The following is a 19,595-nucleotide window of genomic DNA, read 5'->3' on the forward strand; positions in this document are numbered from 1 at the left end:
CCAGGGCAGGTGATTAATTTCCTCGGCAGCTCTGTGCGTTTGCACTCTGCAGCTAAAAATAGAAACTTCTGCCTTGTTTTTTTTTTCTCCCCAGGACTTGCCCGCTCCTGCCTGCAGCAGAGACGCTCCAGAGCCAGCCGACGATCCCCGGTGCCAAGATCCTTTCAGAAACGATAACGTGTCGGCGCTCGCTGCTCAGTTCAACAGCAGACCCCGCGAAAAGCAGATTAACACGGCACCTTGCAGCAGCCGGCGCTTCTGATCCGCTCTGCTGCTGGAGCCGGCCCTGCATCCCTTCCACCAGCCTCCTTCGAGGGGTCACCCCACCGTGTCCCCTCTCCCCCTGCACGCCGGGTCCTGGCCAGGGCTCAACCTGCCCCGCACGCTGCAGGCGAGATGGGAGAAGCCGCAAGCCCTGCCCTATATAAATCACCCCAACCCGTGGTCTCTGGGTGGGCAGGGACCCTCTGCGTGCCCTGCAGAGCCCCTCGCCTCCACGGGCAGCGCAGCCCCTTCCCCGCACCCTGCAGCACCCAGCGAACGCCCCAGGGATGTCTGCAGCACTAGTCTTTGTCAAGAGCCATGTACGCTACATTAAAGCACAATTAACATCTCCCTGGCTGCCAGCCCTGCAGAGGATAAGAGTCAAGGCTCTTGTTAGAGCAGACACACTGAAGAATTAGTGACTTATCATCTTCTATTCACATCAGTCTGCACATAAAAGGTTTTTCTGGCAAGCCTGTCTTAGGGACAGATTAGAGGTAAGAGGATCTGGTTAAGATCATGTATTTTAAAATAAAGTCATGCTCTGCTTCTCAGCATCACCCGCAGCAGCCGTGTCCCGCAGCCACCCGGCTCCCGGTGCTGGTGGAGCAGCACCGGGTCGGTGACGCCTTCCCTCCCCAGCCTGGCTGCTCCATCTAACCAGCGAGGCAGCGTCCCGGGGATGATCGAGGGGACGGTTCCTTGAAGGAGGCGCAGGCAGACGAGACTCAGACTATCGATGCTTTTAAGCCCGATGGGGCTGCTCAGGCTCATCCCAACAGGCGGGAGACGTGGCCGTGCAAGGCTTTCAGATGTCCCCGCCACGTCGGAGCGAGCCCGTGCCCCAGCCCCACGGGCAGCCAGGGAAACTGGGTTTTCCACCCTTAAAAATCCACAGGATAGGATCTGCTACAGCCGCCCCAGAGACCAGAGCGACCAAAAAGCAACAGTCGGCTGGAAGGCTGCAGCTCATCCCTGCAGCTGCCAGCACGTGGTCGGGTCCCAGGAGCGGATGGAGCCCGCGGCCGCATCCCTCCTCCCTGCCCGGGGAAGGTCTGCGGCAGCTCCCCCACCACCCTGGGCTGCATTACTCACCCCTTCCATCTCTTTTTTTCTACTTTATAATAGAAGAGATATTTTTTAAAATATCCGTGCTTACTTCTAAACCAGGCAGCCTTGGAAACAAAGAGGGCAGAGATGGCTCACGCAGATCTGTGCCAATACCGAGAATAAGTAACGTGGCACTCAACATATTTATCTTCATTTTCTTCATCAAGGACATACCGCGCTGCAAAGCAGAACAGGAATCTCTACAGAGCATTTATTGCAATATCATTTCTCATTTACAGCAAACACGGTGCCTGTCAATGCCATGAGAATGAAAAATGGCTCATCAATTACTGTTATAGAGGGAATCGTTTCCTCTACTCCAGGGGGGAAATAAAGCCTTGCAGCAGTTTTTATGTCAAAGAAGCCACTCCTTGTGTCAAAAGTGCTGCTGTACCCAGTGCTCCCATCACAGCAGCCCGTGGGGTGTTGGAGCAGCAGGAGCCGCGGGACAAGCCGGGGAGCCCTGCTGCAACAGCCGTGCCCGGCGCCGCTGCCTCGCTGCTCACCGGCCTCCCAGGTTTGCACCCTATGCTTCACCCTCGTCAAAGCCCCGGTGACGGCAGCCAGCCCCGGGCTGTGCTCCCCGTCCCCACGCGCTCCATCCTCCGCCGCCTCCAAGGATGACAAATAGGACACTCCCTGCGGGGCAGCCACCCCAGACACGGGGGAACGTGATTTTGACTCAGCCCAGTTGTGTCCGGGCGCGGGGTCCCGGGAACCCCGTTTAAGCCCTTGCAGCAGCCATCTCATTTCCAGCACAAAACCTGTCCCAGCTCAGGAGGAGTTTAACTGGTTTGGTCCCAGAGCAGCCAGGCAGTGGTGGGGTTCACGGAAGAGAAAGTCACAGGGTAACACCCAGCGAGGGGACCCCCAGCCCGGCAGGATGAGCCCCGGGGAGCTCTCCTGCACAGCACGGTGCGTGCCATTAGCTGTACCTGCAACTGCAGCCAGAGGCGCAGCCGGGCTTCTTTGTATCAGAGGGCTGGCACCTAAAGGGATGGAAACGTGCCCAAAGTTTCAGAGAAGATTTTGCAATCCAATTTAAAAAATATCAGGTCTGAATATCCAGCAGCAATCATCCCGGCAGCATCTGGCAGTAACACAGCATCTTCTGCAGATGACATTGCAAACAGCATTATTAAATAGCAGTTCTCATCCCTAAAAAAAAATGAATCCCCAACGACTTGACAAATGAATCTGTAGCTTTTTATCACATACACACACAAACACACACATCCTTCACCTGCAGCTAAGGCAGACAGCTCTCGAAAGCCATGTTCTCGCTGCGCAGCAAACCCGCGTCCAGCTGAATCCTTCAAAGGATTCAAGGAAAAGAGAGTGACTGAGCAACTATTAAGGAGACTTTCTGAAGTCCGTACAAGTCCATTAAGACCCTGGGAATGGCACAGACCGGGTCTCGGTGCTCACGGACGCCCCAGCCCATTTCTGCGGCGGTGCAGCAGCTCCCATGCATGGGGCGGTGCGGTGGCAGCAGCGGCGGTGGGGGCTGAGGCGCGATGAGCCCCGGCCCCCTCCCGGCAGGGCAGGACCCCTCCTCGGCCCCGCGTTCGCTTTCCAAACTCTGGGTGAGAATTTTCTGAGGTTTCGCCTCCTCCTCGCTAACCGTAGCAGCTCCGCTTCGCCACGGGCCGCAACACCGCTGCGTTCCTGCCCGGCTACTGGTGGGCACTGGGAGGTCTGGGCGGCAGCGCCGGGCTCGGGGCTGGGAACGCTTGCACTACTGCAAGATGCAGGCACTTGCAAACCTTTTTGCAAATAAAACTGAACCAAAACCCACACGTAGTTGCCTTGATTTTTTTGTCGCACCAGGGAGATCCCTTGGAAAGCCCGACTGCAGCCAAGAACTCAGGCTGGAGCGGCCGGGGTCCTCGGGAGAGGATTTCCACCTCTGCACCAAGCTGCAGGGCTGATCCCCCGGGGAACTGATGCCCCCCTGAAGCTGCACCGCTCCCCGCTGCTCTCCCTCGGCAACGCCCCGGTGATGCCAGGCCCCGTGGGACTGCCAGCACGCCGAGCTTCTGGGAGCAATTTGACCTCACGTGTGTATTATTCAGGAGGGAAAAACACATCTGCCATGCATTAACGCTTGCTCGGGAACAAAGTTATTTTAGGCATTGTCAAGCACTTCTCACATTAATTCATGCACATTTATAAGTGCAGCACGTTAACGTATTTAAGAAAGTTCAGGCTGAACTGCAATCCCACTTGCCGAGCCCCAGCCCTGCAGGGAGCCACCTCGCCACGCTGCAATTCACCCCGATGCAAAGGGGCACGGCACGCACCCCCATCGCAGCAAGACCCGGCTCTCCGAGTTCAACTCCTCGTCACTAACTAGAAAATTAAGCGCTCTCGGTGCCGCTCTCCGATGTCTGCCAGCACCACAGCACACAGGACCACGGCTGGCACCGCTCTTTGATTTTTGTGCATGTCCCGCATCCCGGAGCGGGGCGATGCTGCAGGAGCTGGTACCTTCCCAGCCAAGCCCTTGGGAAAGCCACTGCAGCGGAGCGGCAGGCACAATGCTCGGGCCTGGGACCGCTCGTCCCCCACGGCAGCTCATGCTCCAGCGCTGTCGTGCTGGCACGTTTTGGGTGTTTCCATCCCTGCAGCTCTCTTGGGTCAGCGAAGCCCCAGGAGAGGCAGCAGCAATGAGCACCGCTTCCCTCCTGCAGTGACAGCGGGCACAGGGAGAGAGGACGGTCTCCTCCTTCTATTCCCTCTCCTTGCAACACAAACCTCTGGGCTCAGGCAGAGACAGACGGGGTCACCCCTCCTAGGGCTCCGGCTCCCCCACTTCTGCCACTACTGTTTGCTGCAGGGCTGCTGTGCCTGCACCATGGCAATGCACCGCGGCAACGTGCTGCAGGGATGCACCACAGAGACGCTCCATGGCGATACACTGCAGGGATGCCCCACGGCAACGCCCCGCAGAGATGCCCCGCAGCCAGCCCTTCTCCTAAACACAGCGCAGCAGGATTCACCGGGAAGCGATTCCCAGCCCCACTCTGGTCCCGTCACATCAGCCACGTTTAACCAAGCCACGTCAGCAAACCGTGGCAGGTCTAGGGAAGGAGCCGGCCTTGCCCGCGGCCAGGCTCCCTGAGCGGGAGGAGAGCGTGCCCACGGGGCTCAGGACCCACCAGCATTCGAGCTGCTCGGGGTTGGCTTCAGGCCGCGTGTGCCTTGGCACTTAGAGGAAAAAGAAAAGCCCACTCCTCTGAAACCTGCGATGCGTGATCTCCCGGGAACGCTTTTCTTTCAGAAAGCACTGACTCACGGGAGCCCGAGGAAGCCCACACCCGCAGCGTAACGGCTTGAGATGCTTCACAGCCCCGACCCCGCTCCCTCCACGCACCGACCCACACCGTGACCACACAGCACCCCACGGCCCCTCAGCCCCTACGGAAACACCCACGAGCATATGGTTACAGCAGAAAATAAACACAACCGGTGATGGCTGCCTGGGGCAGCGCGGCACGGCCGTCACAGTGCCGGGGTCTCTTCCCAGCCTTGCCCCGCTGCTCTGCCCAGCCTGGAGGGGCCAGCCCTGCCAAGCTGGTGCCATGGGGAGGTGCACGGGCACACGGCATGGCACGGCACGGCACGGCGGGCTCACCCCCGGAAAGCCGCATCCCTGCCAGCCCAGCAGAGCTGCCAGTCCTTCCCCAAGGCTGGCGCTGCTCAGGGCTGCGTGGGCTGGCCGGCGCCGCTGCCAAAACCCGCGCCGCGCTCTAAAAATTGACGCCGAGAGTAGCAACAATCCCCTGGCGTTTCCGCCGCGGCACGCGGCAAACGGGGCGATGCCGAAAGCAGTGAGCCCGCGGGGGCTTTGCAGCCGGTGGGGTGGGAGGGCAAGCGCCCGGCCACGCTGGGGAAATGACGCCGTCCTCCCACAGCCGTGACCCTGGAGAAACAGCTGCTTCCCGGCAGCTCCCGAGAGCTGAGTGTGCTTAACACTGGGGGGAAAGAAAAAAAAGAACCCAAAACAAATTAAAGCCCAGCCATCTGGCTGCACAAGCAGCGGGAAGGGCTCCCTGTGCACCCAGGAAAGGGACTGGACTGACCCTGCACCACCCGGGGCACCAAATCCCTGTTGCAAGACGGATGCCCATCCAGGGACCGGCCCCCTCTGACAAGGAGGTCCCCGGACAGGGTCTTTGCTACGAACCCCCCAGCGACGAGGCTGGGCTGAATTATTCATCCAGCCATGCAGTTGTGTTTTTCTTAGTCATTGGCTCAGAGGAAGCAGCGAGGCACGGAGGCACTGGTGGGGACCCGCTGCCGTCGAGCGGCACGGGGGAAGCAAAGCCCGGCAATTCAGACCAAATTCAGCATCACCGTCCAACGGAGGGCAAGGTCCTCACCAGTGAGTTCTGCGCTCCCCGGGGGGGCTGGGGCTCCCCGGATGCCTTCAGCAGCCTCCTGCGCTTGGCTTTGGGGGGAGAAAAACCCATTAACAGGGAGTTGTTTCAAGGTTGAGAGCAAAGGGCCTGGGAGTGCCAACACCAACAGCTCTCCTGGCAGGGATGGTACCAGGAGCCGAGGTGGGTCCAGCCTCATCGGTGAGGAGAAGCAGCAGCCTCGGCGCTGGGGCCGGACCCCCGGCTCCTCCTCTGCCGCCCCCGGCACACATCGCACGCACATCGCAAACGGCGGCGACTCGGCGGCGCTTCGCTAATAACCGCGTTAATGCCATAAAACGGTGCGCGTCGGATGAGGCGTTCGCCGGCGGGGGGGCGATGGGGGGGTGGCTGTACGGTTGCCGTGGCGACGCCTGCGCAAGCTAAGCTGGAAAAGCCAAAGCCTCCGTTTCCCCAGCCCCTGGGCCCCGCTTGGGCCCGGGAACATCGCGGCTTGGCAGGAAGGAGGAAAACCTCCCGAGACGTGGGCAGACTGAACCAGGGCTGACGAGGTCCGGGCTCGCCGCAGGTGGACGGCTTCGCAGCATCCGACCCGGGCAGGTTCCTCTGCATTGATGCAGCTGGGCACGGCTCCCCGCCACTCCCCTCCTTTCAATAAATGAAATATTGAAAAACCCCACAGAATGAAACAAAGCCTGTCCAGATGTTCACAACAGGACCAGTTGCATCCTCAGAGACATGCTGCCCGTCTTACGACCTCTAGAAGACGACCTTTCCTGCCTGCTGGCCTGCCTGCAGGCAGCACCGACCCCAGACCCACTGTCTCTGTCACACGAACATCTTCCCCAGGCTGAAGCCCTGAAGCATCACCGAGGCACCCGGACCCCCGCCGGGCTTCTCCTCACCCTGGGACAGCCATGGACCGGGGCAGTGGGCATCACCCTTTAAAGCTGAGCTCCCAACACATATGAGTTATGATTGGGAAGAAATATTTTTTCCAATGCAGGCATAAAGATGAAATATTTGCTGTTGCTTTTGAGAGGTTCTGCAGTCCTTCAAGGCAATGACTTCGTGCTTAGCCAGGATTAAAAATGCTGTATGCCCCTGTTAGACAAACAAAGCTGTATGAGTTACACCACTCCGCTGGAGATCCCTCGCCAGGGGAGCAGGGGCAGCTCCATCGCTCTTGGATGGAGCCAGCAGTGTGTACAGCGGCACCGCGGCTTCGCTCTTCTCGCCGGGCTGCGAGCAGGGCCGGGAGCCACGCAGGCAGTGCGGTGCAGCCGAGCAAGGTGTGCATCGCCCCGGCTCTGCCCAGCCGTGGGCATGCGATGGCACGGCACAGCGCTGAGCCAGTCCCATGCTCCGGGGCAGGGATGTCCCCACGGTGCCACCAACGTTGCCTTGTGCAGGAATCCCACAGCTCCCCATGCTCTCCCAGCCCTCCTCCTCCTCAGGGCTCCCCACCAGTGGCCACCCTGGGTCTCCCTGCTCGCTGCACCCCTCACCCGCTCCAAGGACAACGCCGCCGACAAAATATTTTGCTTCCGAAGGCTCTGCAGGTAAACAAGCCCTTGATCCCCAAATTCCCCATTGCCATAGGAACCAGTATCCCCCCTCATCGCCAGCCAAGGACAAGTGGACAACTGCTCAGACACACACCAGGCTGTTCCACCGTAAACACAGCTCAGATCCACTTGGATGGGACTGTTTTCCCTGCCCCTCTTTTTTTTTTTTCCTAAGGAGGATGATCTTCTGCCGGTACTCGCTGTTCCAGGCTTCAGAGCGGCCGATCGCTGCCCTTCTGATTTGCCACACTGATGCTCAGCGTTACCATCGCAGGGCTCAGCAAAAGCCTCACCGGTGGGACCGACCTGACCCCTTATCTCCACAGCTCAGGTCTCTCCACCCTTTGCAGACATGAGGAGGAAAGCGGCTCTTTGGGAAGAGGACAAAGGGGCAGGCGGTTTTCAGGGAAGGACGATGCCCAGTCAGCACCCGGCGAGCTCAGCCGGAGACGGCTCGCCCCGCACCAGCTTTTCGGGAAAGGTGGTGACGTCCCCGCTGCAGCCCTCCCCAGCACTGCCGAACCCGGGACCGGCACCTCACCCTTCCCCGCAGGCACACAGAGATCACCAGCATCCACGCCGGGAATAAACCGAAGCCTGCTGGGGGCAAATAATTAATCAGCGGTAACAAAATGAGTCAGCGGCTCAGCAGAGAGGCAGCGAGGGCTCAGCAGGGATCACGGGGGCTGAGCGAGGCGGGAGCCATGGGGCAGGGATGGCCCTAAACGCCCATCACGGGGACGGCAGCGGGGGGCAGAAGCACCCCGAAGCCCACCCATCCCCGCGGGCCCGGCCGCCTTCCCTCCGCTTTCAAAGAAAAAGCCAATTCTGCACAGCTGAATTCAATATTTTATCGCGAATAAAAGATGAAAGTGAAATCAAGCCAAATGTATTCCATTAAATATTCAAACCATTTAGACTTACTCTAGACCCATTTAAATGTTTTATTGGCTATAAAACGCTCCTTCACAGGCCCCGGCACCACGAGCAGACCCAGCATAATGCCTGGCTCTGCACCGGGGCAGCCGATGCTCCAGCACCCGAATTGGCCTCCCTGGGACCAACTTCTTACCTGGCACCCTCCAGAGAGGCATAGACACACCACATCTGCATGCCCACAGCCTTCCTCCAGCACCAACCGCCTCCTCACCCCGCTCCTTCACGGGGAGCCTGCTAAGCTGGAGCGAAGCAGGGAGCAGGGCACTGACCCACAGCCCCGAAGACGCCGGGAAATGCCTCCGGCTGCTGCTCGCGGGCAGAGCAGTCCCCAGCGGCAGCTCCACCGCACCCACCATCCCTGCAGGAGATGGGTGCTGCAGCGAGGATGCTCGCACGAGCGGGTCCATCGCCCCGCACCGAAACCCAGCTCCCCGCAGGGACCTCGCAGGGTACTTTGAAGCACAGTCATCGAGATACCGCCAAAAACTCGTACAATTTTACAGCGCACAAAGCAACGCTTCCCTTCCCATGCTGCTGCGGGAAAAACAGAGATAAGATAAAGGCATGGGAGGGCTCCAGGAGTTCAGGCAGCCGTCCCCACGGCACGGTGCCATCCCCACGCTGAGGACAGAGGACACACACGCCGTCAGCCCCATGCACCCGCAGAGCTAGGACTGCGCCTGCCGATGGCCCGGCCGCGGTGAATGCCGGTGGCTCAGGGAGGGGACACTGCAGTGACAACACATGCGCCCGGGCGCCGCTTCCCAACCCGCCGCTGTGCCGCAGTGCAACTTGCCTGGAAAAGAAATTAAAGGATAAGAAATCAAGCCGTTCTGGTCAGACGCTACAGGGCCCGGGAAGCGACTCGGCTCGCGCTTTCCACGTAGGCTCGCAACAGGCTGCAGATGTGCAGGAACTGCGTTTTCCAGCTGAGTTTCCACCATGTTGGTCCCCATCCTCTAACGGGGTTTTGAGCTCCTGTACAGCTCTAACGAGGAGGATACAGAAGCCGATTACGGTGAATAGCTTTACAACCTCCCTCCTTCCACCAGCAGCTCCCAAGTGTATTTTTACCATGCCTGAGCCCTGGCTCTGCAGCTCCCGAGCAGCCCAGGCCTCCTGCCCTCCGCCTGAGCTAATCACACCTTTCATTCCAACCAGGACAGACCCGCGGGGACGCCGGCTGTCGGCGTGCACCGGGAAGCCACCGCGCAGCAGCGGGGCTGCAGGAGCCTGGGAGACACCGGTGCCCTTCCAGGAGCATCTCCCATGAAACCCCACGTCCCCAGCGCTCTCGCTGTCAGCTGAAATGGATGCAAAATTTCACACCCGGATTAAACACCCAATCTATTCTGGGCGGTATTTCCCAGACACCGAGAGGGTGGGAGAGCCCCCGGCGTGCCGAGAGTGGGGAAGGCACCTTCACACCATCCTGCAAACTGGTTAAGAGTTTTCTTAAGCAGGCTCTGGGTCTTGATGCCGCTCCAGCTGCTCATTTAAAGAGCAGCTCAAGCACTTCTCTGCTTTGAAGACATTCATCTTATTTCTTTTTGCCTTCCCCAAGGCAGGAATCGAGTCTGTTGTCCACTGGGATTACCGCCAGCACACGGGTGTTTGCAGTTTACTGGTGTGCTGCAGAACTGGAGCACACCAAGGAGATGTATTATTTTTCAAATGCAAGAGCCAAAGAAACATGAATAAAATACTAGCAGATGTGAGAAAGCGGGTGCAGCCCGCCACGGGCACTGCTCGCAGCATCTCTTGGCAACTGAGCCCCTGCATGCAAATGACAGGCTTCGCTGACTGCAAAGCTGTGTCCCTCTGCAAAGGAGGAGAGCAGCAGCTGACAGCAAAGCAGGGCTCGGTTTCCCCGGAAAAATGGCTATTTACTCCCCTGAGAGCCCCGTCCTGGGAGCGGGGAACAGGACCCAGCAGCAGCTGCGGAGAAGCTGTTGTCCTAAGAGTCAGACACGACATAAATCGATAAAATCAAGGCATGTTCCGGCTAACAAGCGCCTGCCTTCCCTGCGTGAGCTCTCCGGGACCTGCCTCACCTGCTGCCAGATTCGGGCAGCGCCTGGTCCTTACGGCACCGGTGCTGGGATCTCGTCTGCCCCTTGAAACCAGGCAGAAGGGGTGGAAAGCATCGCAGGAAAGCTCCTCTGGGCCAATTTAGCCCAGCTTTCCTTACAGTGAGAAATGCAAAAGTATGAAATCAGCTATTGGCTTCTATTAAAATTCATACAGCAACGGGAGATGCAGAACAAGCCGATTTCAGACAAAGAGCTGCTGGAAACACGTACCCAAGGCAGGCGCACAGGCATCCCCCTGCCCGCCCTGCCACGCCAGTGCCCGCACGGGGCTCCTTCCCCGCCCTCCCCGGCCCGCAGCGGTCACACCGGCGTTGCCGCTGGCATGGCAGCCCCACGGAGGGGCATTTGGCCTGAGTGACCCAGGCAGCACTGAGTTGCCTCTCCCAGGAGAAGGCCACCTCCGCTGCAGGGGTGCAGAGCCGGGGCTGTCCCCTCCGGTGCTCCTGCTCACAGCCCCGGGGACCAACCTCAACCCACCCGACTGCAGCCTGCAGCAGCCCCCCTGCCCGACCCCGCACACGTCGCCATGCTACACGGCAAAGCGTGCGAACAGAAGAGACCAAACACTCTGCTCGATGCCCAGAGCCCCTTCCCTCGAATGTTCAGGACTAATTTTGTATAGAAAGACACGCTGGAATTAATTTATTTCCATCTCTTTCTTCTGGCCTAAGCAGATCCCCTCCCACTTCTTCCAGACTGATCCATCAGAAAATTACCCCTGCTAATGCTCCGTGCCAACCGCTGAGATAAAAGCCAGCCCTTGGCTTTCAGACGGCTCCAGGTTGCACTAACCCTTCAAAGGGAGGCACCCCGGCGAACGCTGCGCTGGAGCATCGCCCCAAGGGCAGGGATGCAGGCGCCCGCTGGGGACCGGCAGATGCTCAGGGCATCCACACCTCCTTCCCCTGAGCACACGGAGACCCAGGACCAGACTTGACGAATCCAGACCATGGCTAGCGTTAGTTTGCACACCCTGCATGGCTAGAGCGAAGCTTTCCGCCTCTCCTGCAAAGTTAAGCTCGCTGAGGGAGTCAGCAGGCAGCCAGCAGCTGCTGTTTTGCCGACGGAAGGTGCACACACACACACACGCTACAACAAATAAACAGAGATGCAACAAATCTCTTATGCACAAAACCATATTATATACCGCTGATTCCACCCCCAGAGCAGCGCAGGGCTGAATGTAATCAAGAGCCCTTAAAGCTCAGGGTCACAAGTGACAGCTTTTATTTACGGCGCGCAGCAGCCGTCGCAGCGGGCAGATTAACTGCGGCACGGCCAAGGCTGGAGCAGAGAGCGTGGCCGCTGCCGGCTCGCCCGCGCCCGAGGAGGCTGCGGCTGCCGGGGGAGCTGCGGGTCTCCGCAGGGTAACAACCAGCAGAAACCCCTCCTGGGCACGTTGGTGCAAACTGCTGGATGTCAAAGCCCAGCCTTCAGAGGAAATATTCCCTGCACTCAGCTGCCTGCTCGGGAAGCCCAAAGCTGTGCCGAAGCACCGGGGCTGGCTGGCTCCCTCCTCCTCTTCCTCCTCCTCCTCTCGCAGCACCTAAGCATGCTTTGTGCCAGGAGGATGTTGGTTTGCTCCCTCTCCTTGGGGCGGCAAGAGAGGAGCGATACCACTACTCACCTCGGTGAAAACGAAGACAAGCTGCCCTGCTCTGAACTCTGCCAGCAAAGCGCTTCCTAATGGTTTCATCCCACTGATTAACGCAGAAACCATTTCCCCTGCTCATGCAAAGAAACTCATTAGCACCTCTTCCCCGGGAGAGAAGGCTCATCGTTAATTTTTTTCTTTTATGTTCTTCTCCTTTCAGGTCCAATTAGTACAAAAACCTTAACTCGTCTGACCCTGCAAAGCCCGGGACAGAGCGCGGGGCTGCGAGCACCGGCTGGGTGGCCAGCATCGGGGCGGCCCCACGGAGCCCGGCCGGCATCAGGGAGCGGGCACACGGTGGGCTCAGGTGGCCCTTTGGTTTCTCGGCTTTGGCAAGACATTCCTCCTGTTAGTTAGCCGTTACAATGAGACAGAAGTACCGTTGGCCGCGCAGCTTTAATTTCTGTCGAGGTTTCTGCGGCGTTCCCAAAATTACAGCAAAAGGCAGCTCCTTCAGGAGCACCGAGAAAAATGGGATTCACACCCCTGAGTGATAAACCGGCTGTCTTCCAGGAGACCCTTCTCCCTGAAATCCTAACGTATGAAGTTAGAAAAGCACGCACGACCTGCCCCAGACAGCCGCCCTGCCTGCGCAGGCAGGACCTGTCCTGCCCTCACCGGCGGGGATCTGCAGGGAGAGACCTGACCCCACCGCTGCCCCAAGCAGAGGGATCTGCCGAGACCCCCCAGCCCCGGGGAAGAGGAGGAGGAAGACCTCGTGCCACGGCTCGGCACAGCTACGCCACAGCTCACGGGAGGGAATAATTAAGCCCCTCATTATCTAGCAATGGCTGGAAACCCCGAAGGCAATGCCTGCAGCCGAGACGCCGGAGGCAAAGAGGGGTTTGCCCCCCCAGGAGGCTTCCCCCTCTGGGGTAAGCAGCACAGTAACTCGGACAGAAGTTTCTGTTGCTCCAAGCGAGCCCCCTGCTCAGAGGAACCCCCTGCCGGGAGCAGGACCCCTCGCCCCAGGGCTCTGCCTTGCCTTAGTGGCACCCGCAGTGGCGGGGGGGGGCTTGCCCCAGCAGCGCACCTCCAGCCAAACCCTCGGCTCGGCACCCTGGATGCCCCGGCGCTGCCCCGGCTGAACGGGGAGGGCTGGTATGTTCCCGAGGAGCTAAAGATGCTCCCGCAGTAAATCCCATTTTCAAAGGAAGGAAAGCCGAAGGACTCGGCATGTCCAAAGCTAGAAGCCAAGAGGTGCCATTGCGATGCATTTTTTACCACTGCGATCATCTTTATTTCCCTAGTATCAGTGGTTTATTTTGCAAATATATTTAGATCAACATTCGACTTTGTTTAAGAGACGATGATAAACAAACACAATGGGAGAGGTTCTCCCTAACATAAAACAGTAGGAGGGAAAGAACCTAGGGGGCCATTAGGAACTGTAACGCCAGATTAATTTTAAATGGATTTCTATTCATTTACATTCACTCAGGCCTACATAATCCATTAGCCATAGCTTGGCGTGTATCTAATGGCTTGACATCCTCAAAAACGAGCGGCTGATCCTGGAGCCCACTGGGACCAGTGGACGGACTGGGAGAGGAGGCGGAGAGCAGCTGGGTGGGCGCGGGGGCTGCCCCCCGATGTGGCTCTGTCCCATCCCAGGGTGTTTCGCAGAGACCATCAAGAGGAGCGGAGACAGTCCCAAAAACAACGGCAGGGGCCGGGCAGCTCTGTCCTCACGACGTCCCCAGCCTTTACCCAGGCTCCCGGCAGCTCTCCCCCGGGCCGAGCAAGGTCGTGCGTGCACAGGAGCACAGCTGCCGCACGCCCTGGCCTTGGGGAGGTCCCCGCGGTCTCCGCCACCAGCGAGGCGCAGCGACCGCCGCAAACCCCGCCGAGAAAGCCCGATGCACTGAAATAACGCCCTGCGCCTGCTCAGCGCCTCTTGCACCGGTCCAAGGCGAACGCAGCAAAAACCCAGCGACCGCCTTCCCCAACCACAACCGCCCACGGTCACCAACAGCCGCGCTTGCTTCAGCCGGAAAACCCGATGCCAAACTCTGGGATTACAGAGAAAAGGAGCTGCGATGTGACAGTTTTGCTATTAGATAGACACAAATTAGAACCAAAACGCGCTCTCGCAGCAGAAGCCTCCAGCGTTACCACCCCAGAGCTTCATCTGCATCGTGATGCAAACGGAGAGAGGGGCACAATTACACAGCGCCTGCAAACAGGATTATCTTAATGGAAACAGAGATGTACAATCAAAAAACTATTTCCATGTCCCCCCAAAATTATGAGTGCCTTACAAAAATGGTAATAATGAGTTCTAGGGCATACACATGATCTTCCCTGCTGTACAATCTGCCCATTTCAAACCGATGTAGTTCTAGCAGCTCTATTACAGAAGTAAATTAACCCTAATTTGATTGCTTCTCAGTAGCAGTTGTTTCAGTGCTCTAATCAATAAGTCACAGGATTTTATGACTGCCCTTGGTATCAATCATTGCAATCAGTAATAAAACACTTTTCATCTTAAGAACACCTGAAATACCATGTAATTACCTTTGTATAAAATTATGGACTCCAATTTACCAACTTCACCAAGCTGCTGCTGCAGCCCGCAGCGTTGCTCTGCACCGAAAGCCTATTTGCAGGAAAGAACATCGCTTTCTTTCTAAAGGCTTTCCGAGCCGTCCCTCATCTCTTCCACTTGTCACTGTACCAGCAAGTTATTATTCACACCCTGGCAAAATAGCAGATTACAAGAAACACCCATCTCCCAGAAATCCTCCAAGAAAGGGGGAGATCCAAGATCCCGCTGAGAAAAGGTGGTCAGGAAGACACAACACTGGTGCGTGGCATCACCACCAGCTCTTCACCGCACCCACCCATCACCACTGCAGCACCGAAACGGAGCCAAAAGCCATCGCATGGCGAGACTGCGCAGCCGGTGCCCCAACGGCAGGGCAGGGGGAGCACAGCCACCGGGCACGTCCCCAGTCCCGAGGGCTGAGCCTCCCCCAGGAGCCTGTGGCACCGGCCAGACATCTTGGAGGGCGGCAAGCTCGCAGTTTGGGGGGAAGCAGATGGTTGGGGAACTGGGGAGGGACAGAGAGCACCCGATCCTCGGGCCAGCGACCCAAGGCAGGCGTGCTGCCGGCTGCTGCTTTGCCCTTCACTGCTGCCGTAAGGTTTCTTTGATGCCATGTCTGTAAAGTCACCGTCCCCGTTGCTCTGCTGTCCCATGCCCATGGCAGCACCACAGCTCCCCTTCCCCAGGGGCTGCCTGGACCACGGCGTCCCCGGGCAGCCCTCCCCAGCCCCAGCAAGGTACCGCCAGGGAAATGCAGCCAAGAAAAGGCTTCGATGGCCCCGGCCGGCACTAAGACGTTCCTGCCTGGCAAAGGATGCTCTGCCCACACCAGGGCATTGCAGGACATGACGCGTCTCCCCTTCTGCCGCCCATTCCCCACATTATCCCCTCTGTCGAGCAGGTTCCCGCTGTCCTCGCTGGGGCCGCACGGCCCCGACACGCTGCCCTCGGGGCTCCCCCGGCACCGGGATGCGCCGGTCGCTGCCAACAAAACAATTATTCTCCGAGAGCTCAGAGACCCCTCGGCACAACGCATGCCCTCCATGCCAGAGGGAGCAGAGCCACCCCGGCACCGCACCCCCACATCAGCACCCCAAAGCTGTGCTCAGATGTTTCCAGGGCGTTTTGGTTTACGTCAGTTTTGGGTTGGTTTGTTTTTTAAAAAAAACCCAGCTCTTAAAAACACTGAAACCAACTTAGGGAAATATTTTTCCCTGGGCAGATGCTCAGGCCTCGGCAGTTGTTCCTACACGAATCATCCCCAGGACGCGGAGCAGAGGACGCGCTCCCCCATCCTCGTGCAAAGCGGTAACGAAGAGGCCGCCGCACTGCCGCCGCCGCTGCCATCAGACGGTTGCTCAGCCCTGAGGTGCCCCGGCTGGAGCTGACACACGGGTCGGGATGACGACGTTTAAGTCCTTGGAGCAACGTTTTGTTACTCCTCTGCAAAAGCCGTCACTCACCTGCCAGACCCAGCGGGCAGGGGCCGAGCGGGCAGGGGCCGAGGAGCCCCCCCCGGCACTTACCCTGAAGTCGATTCCAACTGTGGAAATGAAGCTGCCGGCGAGGAAAGCGCCGTCTTTGAACCGCACCAGCAAGCAGGTTTTGCCGACCCCCGAGTCGCCCACCAGCATCACCTGCGAGGGAGGGAGGGAGAGAGGGGGGCATTAGACACCGGCTTTCGGGAAGGAAGCCCCACCGCAGCCGTTACCCGTCTCCATCCCGGGAGCAAACAGCAGATCCCATATTCTTGAGGGGAAAAAACCACATCTAAGAGCGACGTCCTCAGACCCAGGGGAGGGCGGGGGAGAGAAGAGGGGGACCCACAGCGGGATTATTCCCCACCCTGCACCACACGTGTCCCTGAGCACTGGCCAAACTCGAGACACCTCCCCCCGACCAGTACTGAACAGATCCCCCGTGGGGGCACAAACACCCCTTGAAAACCAAGAGCTGCTGTCTAGGCGAGGCAGGCTGCGACCCGACGGCTGCAGGGCCCACGCTGCCCCCGGCGCACCCACGAAACACCCCGCACCCCACCACGTGCGGGGCTTTCTGAGAGGGTGGCACTGCCCATGGGGAGACTTCAGGGGGGCCCCCAATCATAAGTGCCAACTCCAGGGGTGCACTCTGCCCTCTGCGAGCAAAATCCTTTGGCGGGACCCGCACAGCCTCACAGCCTCCCTCCCAGTCCTCAGCGGGCGCTGAGGGAGCAGCTCCTGGTGCTGCCTGCCTCAGTTTCCCCACCCGGCAGCAGCCCCGGGTGCAGACGGGGCAGGCACCCACCCTGCCGCAAAGAAACCACGGCAGAGCTGAAGCTGCTCCCCAAAGCCTCGGCTCAAACCACAAACCCTCCTGAGCCCTCCTGCTCCCCCGGGGCTGCCGACCCCGCTCCCCTTGGCGGGACAACAGCTTCCCGCTGTTGAGAAACCCCAGACCACGCAGCCGAGCTGCGTTAGCGGCTTCTGCACCCGCGCCGATTTGCGCGGCTTCACGCTGACATGGCAGGGCTCCCTCTCTCCCGAAAGCGCTGCCATTAGCCTTCCGCAAGCCATTAGCCCATGACCGAACTGAAGTGGTTTTAAGGCAGGCGCTGCCCTGGGTCACACCGAACCCGGGCAGGAGCCATCAGAAGCAGCAAACGCCACCAGCACCCTGCAGCTCGGCCTCCCGAGAGGTGGCGGCAGCCCCGGCCGCAGCCGTAACTTGTTTTGGGGCAGGGGGGCACTGCCGGGGAGGGGGGGAGCGGGTGGCCGGGATCCGGCCACGATGCTCCATCGCCCACGGCGCAGAGCCCCGCGCCAGGTCTCCCATGGGAGCACCACGCACAGCCGCGCACCAAGCTCTGGCACAACGGGGTTAGGGGAGCCAGGAAGCCTGCGGGCGTATCTGTGCGAAGCCAAGGGAAGGGGGGGAAAAAAAAAGTAATTTTTAGTACAAAATAGTAGTATTGATTTTTTTAAACTTTCCAGACCTCTGTTCTAGAGCAGGGCGACCCTTAAAAGCAGCTTCTCCCTGCCCAACACCTCACCTGGGGCACGCAGCAGCACCCAGGGCCAGGCTCACGCCAAGGGCTCAGCAATCAGGATCCGGCCCCATGCCCGGGACTCGCGTTTGGCCACTGCCTCTGGCAGAGCTCAGGAGCCTCAAGAGAGGGGTAAGGGAAAGAGAAAGTTTAATAAACCAGGTTTTTACTGAATACGAAGCAATTTCTCTCTGCCACTGGTTCAAAACCAGCCAGACCGTTAGGAGAGGTTTTTGCTACCTGGCGTGTTTGGGCTTATCTGAGACCTTGTTCGGCTCATCCCTGTGCCATGGGGGCAACCTCCAGGGAAAGCCCCAGCCCGGGCAGGGAGAGGCGAGCTCAAGGAGCCGAGGACCAGCATGAACACGGAGGTGGCTCCATTTTAGGGAAGCTGTTGAATCGTTACTGCAGCTGTATCAGGACCAACCGCCTACCAAAGCGACCAAATTCACTTCTTGAACACCCCTCACCTCCTACTCCATGTCCCAGATCTTAACATGATGGCCATGCTGACTGCCACAGGCACCGAGCTCTCCGACACAGCGTGCCAAGGTTGGACTTGCCATAGCAAACACTGTCTTCTCCAAGCTTAATCCCCCGCGCTCGGTTACGAAGATCCGTGTTAGAAATGCAGTCAGATGGGTCGCGCTGAATTGCAGCCTCAGCCAAAATCGCTAAGCGAGCTCCAAGCTGGGCTTACATCAGGTCGCATGATGGGGGGGGGGCGAGTGCAAATACGTTTGATCTGTGACTCGCTCGCCAGAATCTGAAGTGGCGAGAAGAAGCCATCTGAGCCCTTAAAAGAAAGCGCAAGCTGGAGACATTTCAACAGCAGCCAGAGCAGATTCGATGCGACTCAAGGAATACTGTCACCCCGCTTCACGACCGCATTTTTTACGTTGTTAAAGAGGAACCAGAAGGTTACCGCAACTCATCTGAGCAGAAAGCCTTTTGTCACCTCTTGCAAAAGTTCCGCAGAAGCAGCCCCGCTGCCGAGGGCTCTGCAGGCGCAGCCCCCCGCCGAGCCCGGCCCCAGCCGCCCCGGCAGCCCGGCCGCGGCGGACCCGCCGCCGGAGACCCGAACCCGGCGGCGGCGGCAGCAGCAGCAGAGGAGGAGCGGGATACCGGGGCTGGGAGGGATGCCTGCCCGGTCCCGCTCCCCGGGAACTTCTCCGGCGACCGCGGAAAGGCTGCGCCCGGCCCCGCCAACCCGACGTACCCCGCACCACCGTGCACCGGGTTCCCGCACCACCGTGCACCGGGCTCCCGCCTCCGCGCCCCTCCCCGCAGCCCCCCCCCCCCGGCCCCGCACCTTAAAGGCAAGATCGTAGAACTCGCCGCTGCTGCTCAACGAGGGCCGCCCGGCCGCCGCCCCACCGTTGCGGGGCAGCTCGGGGACGGGCGCCGAGCCCCGCGGGGCGGCGGCGGCACCGGCACGGCCGGCTCCCTGGGCGGCGGGGGGCAGCGCGGCGGAGGGAGCACCGCCGCCGCCGCCGCCGCCCTTGCTGCGAGCCGCCTTCTTCCGCGACATACCGGGGCCCCGGCACCGCGGGGGGCGGGGGGCGCGGGCTGTACCGGCCGCCGCCGCCGCCTCCCCTGGCCCGGCCCGGCCCGGCCCGGCCCGGCCCCGCCGCCAATGGCAGCGCCGCGGAGGCGGCGGCGGGGGCCGAACGGTTCCGTTCCGCTCCCGCTCGCTCCGCCCCGGCCCGCGCACCGCAACGCGCTGCACCCGCGGTCACCGGAGGGGGGGGGGGGGCACTGGGACACGCGCGTGGGGCTGCGACACGTGTGTGAAGGGAGCAGCGTGGGGTGGGGGTGGGGGGGGGGGTTGCACACGCGAAGGGAGCAGCGCTGAGAGTGCTCACACGCACCCACGGGAGCATTTGCACCCCGGGAAGCAGCGTGGGGTGCCCCACGCCATGCCTGCCGTCCCCTGAGCCACTCGCACGCCCCAGCCCCGCGGTGAGAGGGAGGGTGCAGAGCGGGGTTTGGGTGCAGCTCCCCAGCCGGGT

General features: G+C 60.0%; 1 protein-coding gene across 2 annotated transcripts in view; it reads right to left on the bottom strand.

The window, feature by feature from the left end:
• RAB26 (RAB26, member RAS oncogene family) overlaps nt 1-19,114 on the bottom strand; it is a 31,578-nt gene extending 12,464 nt beyond the window's left edge. For both annotated transcript variants that reach the window (XM_050905859.1, XM_050905858.1), the window contains exons 1-2: nt 18,896-19,114; nt 16,085-16,195 (exon numbers count right to left, since the gene is read on the bottom strand). In XM_050905859.1, the coding sequence (XP_050761816.1) occupies nt 16,085-16,195; nt 18,896-19,114 (330 nt within the window). The remainder of the gene's footprint in view (nt 1-16,084; nt 16,196-18,895) is intronic.
• Nucleotides 19,115-19,595: the final 481 nt, after the last annotated feature.

The sequence above is a fragment of the Gymnogyps californianus genome, chromosome 15, assembly GCF_018139145.2.
Source record: "Gymnogyps californianus isolate 813 chromosome 15, ASM1813914v2, whole genome shotgun sequence".
NCBI lineage: Eukaryota > Metazoa > Chordata > Aves > Accipitriformes > Cathartidae > Gymnogyps > Gymnogyps californianus.